Raw genomic sequence first — 4,335 nt, forward strand, 5'->3', positions numbered from 1 at the left:
TCTGTTTTCTTTCTCATTCACACACACCCCTTTATTTCTATCTGCCAAAACATTTCACACTCAAATACAGAGGTGAGGTGACAACTCTTGAACGTGCGTTTAAAACAGACACTCACGTAGTGTGTTCAGACAAACACACACATCTATGCACCCGACACGTGCGGTTTGTCACAGAGAAAATCCTGACATATAATCAGATCTTTGGTTCAGTGAGTACCATATCAGCAGCAGTGCAGCCAAGTAGCTAAAATGCCATTAGTGCAGACCTCAAAATCCAAATGAACAAACTGGTGGATACTGTGCTTATATGTGAAGTTTTGCATTTGTGTGTAGCAATGAAAGGGACTGACTATTGTTTGAATAGTTTTCGGGAAAGTGTGAGTGAGGATTTTCTGTTAAGATCAAGTGATTTCTGAGTAAATCAGCAGCATTCGGTCTGAGTCTCAGATGAAAAGAAGTATGAAACGCTTCTCCGTTTATTAAAATACACTCAGATTTAAGCTCCTCTTTGATTTCTGTTAGAACAGAAGATTGTGCAGGTTTACAGTGTACTGGAGGGTTGTCTTTTTTAGTTTATATTGCACTGGAATACAATGGTAGATTTCAACATACATACATGCTCACACACAAACATTCACACAAAGTAAGAACAGGGTGCAAGCAATACGCTGCACAGCAAGAGTGCATTTATCCGTAGCCTTTCAGCGGGCTGTTCAGTGCTTACTGGGGAACTGTCAATCTGATGCCTGAACGCCAATCAGATCTACCTTAGAGGCTTTGTTGGGGTCAATGCCATGTTAACAACACCAAAACAACAGCAGGAAGTGTAAAAAGGAGTGTGAATTAAAAATGTTGACCCAGAATTTCTCGGTCCAGAAAGTAAACGTCAGTCACAAATGCCATAAAAACCAGAAAGGGAGGAAATCTTAGCGATTTTTCTATCTGTTTTGATCTTTTAGGTTGTTTGATCAGTTCTGGCGAGATATTCTAAAATACATTGTTTCAGCTCTTCAAGAAGATCTAAGGTGAAGGATCTTCAGTGCCCTGAAAACCTACCTGACCACCTCCAATAAGATGGCATCACCTCACGACAGAGGTGATGCTTACAGGAGGAGCTTGACAGCAGATCTGGTGAGGACTGTTGAGCGTTTATAAAGACTAGACAGTGTATCCTAACTGCCAAAGTTATTGGTTGTTGCTTGTGTTGGTGAGGTTTTCCTGGTCAGGGAAGGAGCCGTTTATACCCAGACTGCTGAGGAGATCTCGGAGTTTGGATACAGTCTGCTGCTGCTCTGTCCGTTCCTGCTGGAGAGTCTTTACCTCCGACTGTAGCTCAGCCTCTCGATTCACTAGGCCGTCCACACGAGTCTCCAGCCATCTGATCTTAGCGTGGGCAACCTGATGGAAGACGATAATTGTTCAATCCAAGCCAGATGCAATGTAAATATAAAGTCTAAAATATTCAAGAATTTTTGCAATGAAACAATTCACACTATATTTGATGCGATGAGTTTAAATAATTGAATAAATCATTTTAAACAAAAAAAAAGCACACAAATCAAACCAAAAGAAAACAAAACAACCAAAAACTAAAGTAAAATAAAAAAAAAACAGAAAACAAAGCAAAGCAATATAAAAAAAAGTTTTTGCAGTGCAATATTATGGATGCTGTGCAAAGTTCATAAATATGCACCATTTCACTTTGAAATATGTATAAAATATTTAGGAAGAATATTTGAAAGAAAACTATTCATACTATGCCTGATGTTAACAGCTGAATAAAAAATACTAAACAAGAAATAAAAAGCACACAAACCACACTGAAACAGAACAAAACAAGAAAACAAACAAAGCAAAAGAGGCAAAACAAATACAAAAAAATTGCAGTTTTTGTTGAGTGGAGTTCATACATGCACCATTTCACTTTGAAATTTTGTTATGGTAATGCTGAAAATTCAGATACAGTGTGAATAAGCCTTTAATCTACGTGAATGCAATTATATAAAGGGATTCTGCTTGTGTTAGTATGGGCCACCTGAAGCTCCTCTAGGAGGTCTAAGTTTTGCTGTCGGAGGCTTCCATTGGTCTTCTCCAACTGGGCCACACGCTGTGATTGGCTGAGAGTGGAGGGACCATCCAAGAGCTCGTCCTGAAGAACATGATATTCCACCTCATAGGCCTGCAGCTGCTTACTGATATCCATCTCAGACACCTATATGGAGACATGTACAAATATACAAGATGAGAATGTCAAAGATGGGCAAGTCAAAGCATGTTTCTTTGTGTGTGTGTTCGTGCAGACAAACTTCAGTTTGTAAGATGAGAGAGGGGGGTGTCTAAAAACCTCTACTGATGAATGACCATCCAGCATCCAAAAACAACAAAGTGAAAACATATGCCCTTTGTGTGTTCAAGCTCCTCACAACTTGCGTCTTGTTTTATAGTGTCATAAATTCCTAAAAAGTGGAAGGTGCTCACACATACTTCCTTGACATCAAAGTAAATCAAAGATTTTTAAACAATATACTAGTATTTTTTTTAAGGAACAAAAAAAAAAAGATTAGAAATTTGTACTGTAGCAAATGAAGCATAATAAAAATAAAGTTTTTAAAAAAAATCATTTAAAATATTTCCCTATAAGTTTTCATTATAAGGGATAGTCCGCAAAAAATTCAAATTCAATAAAGAGCGGAGTCAATAAAGAGATATTTGGTTTTGCTTATCGCACTTGTTCATGTTGTTACTCTTGCTGTATGTAAATTATTTTCTTGCTGCTAAATCTATTAATTGTACATGGTTGGGTATCACTTAAAATATTCAAGAGATGGGAGAGAACTTGTGGTAAATTTCTTTCATGAAACACTTTTCATCATTTCAGACATAAAACACATACATGCACAGACACACACTGATCAACACCCATACTTTACTAACTCCATCTATTATTTGTGCCGAGCTCACAATGAAACTAGTACTTATGCAAAACCACATATGAAGATGAACACAGGACACACCCGAGCACGAGTATGTGTTGATTGTGTAGGGAAAGACACACGTATATTGCTGTCACCACAAAAGCACAGATAGAATACACACCCAAATGTGCCACCGCCTTGACACTTAGCGCAAGTGAAAGTGCATATGTGTATATGCGAATTGGACGTCTATTTGGAATGCAGGTATAGTGCACACTAACACTGGCAAAGATGTTACCTGATTGATTGTTTTTTCCATTTGCACAAGGCCGAGATTGGGTAAGGTTGTTTTGATGAACTCGACAATTGACTCAAGATTGTCATGCTGCAGAATTAGAGGCTTGTGGCTACCAAGAATACTCAAAGCCACCTTGAAGATGACCTCTGATCCCTGAAGGAACAGCATGTCTGGAAGACATAAAATCAATAAATACTTTTCAGTTTACTTCAAGGAATCCATTTGAAGATAGCAGAAAGTAGCAGAAAGAACATTTGACTACAATAGTGTATAGTAATACAATAAAAATATTATTTAAGTTCACAAATGAAGTTCAATAGTCTATTAACAGCATGCCTGATAACAAATACATTATGGTTAAACCGGTATTAAAATCCTGGCAGAGAACAGTAAAATGATCATTATTAACGATATACATAAAACAGTTACTTCATGTTATGGCATATAAACAATAAATTGGCAATATTAAAATTTTTTTAAATGTTGTCTATATAACTAAAAAAATAAAACTCTAAAAAAATAAAATAAATGATTTAAACTGCTTCACAAATCAAAATTTTTGTCATTTATTTAATTAAATTGCTTTTTTTTATTTTTATAAAACCAGTAGTTAAATAAATGTTAAAATATATATATATATGGTTTTAATAATTAATATTAATATTACATATCTAATATGCAGAGGGTGATTTTTTGCCTCAAAATCATGCTTTAAAATAATTTAATGCCCACCTAGCTGTGTATTATGATTAAAAACAATACTGAATAAAATTAAAATTAAATAATATAATACATTATTTAATATTAATAGTGATTTTTATATTATTTAATATAGTGATTTTTTTCTCAATGTCATGCTATAATATATATACAGGGCTGTACAGTGCGACATATATGTTGCACGTGCTATGAAAAAACTGGTTTGTGAGATTAAATTAATTTACCACTGTAGCACACGTGCGATACAGTTTTGCATGTTCATAACACAGCCACTTAATAGTGTGAAGTGATTTCGTTGTGCTTGTTTGTGTGTGTGCGATTGATTATACTTGGTTTAGGGGTGTGCGATATCACGATTTTTGATGGTGGACGATTAAAATGTCTCCACGATCTGCTTTTGAA

At 35.5% G+C, this 4,335-nt stretch overlaps 1 protein-coding gene across 2 annotated transcripts in view; it reads right to left on the minus strand.

Annotated features, from left to right (window-relative positions):
* Positions 1 to 9: 9 nt before the first annotated feature.
* LOC107754138 (TBC1 domain family member 1-like) overlaps positions 10 to 4,335 on the minus strand; it is an 81,422-nt gene continuing 77,096 nt past the window's right edge. For both annotated transcript variants that reach the window (XM_016570462.1, XM_016570461.1), the window contains 3 exons: positions 3,214 to 3,383; positions 2,036 to 2,212; positions 10 to 1,398 (listed from right to left, as the gene is read on the minus strand). In XM_016570462.1, the coding sequence (XP_016425948.1) occupies positions 1,186 to 1,398; positions 2,036 to 2,212; positions 3,214 to 3,383 (560 nt within the window). In that variant the 3' untranslated portion in view covers positions 10 to 1,185. The remainder of the gene's footprint in view (positions 1,399 to 2,035; positions 2,213 to 3,213; positions 3,384 to 4,335) is intronic.

The sequence above is a fragment of the Sinocyclocheilus rhinocerous genome, unplaced genomic scaffold, assembly GCF_001515625.1.
Source record: "Sinocyclocheilus rhinocerous isolate Xijiao unplaced genomic scaffold, SAMN03320098_v1.1 scaffold681, whole genome shotgun sequence".
Classification (NCBI taxonomy): domain Eukaryota; kingdom Metazoa; phylum Chordata; class Actinopteri; order Cypriniformes; family Cyprinidae; genus Sinocyclocheilus; species Sinocyclocheilus rhinocerous.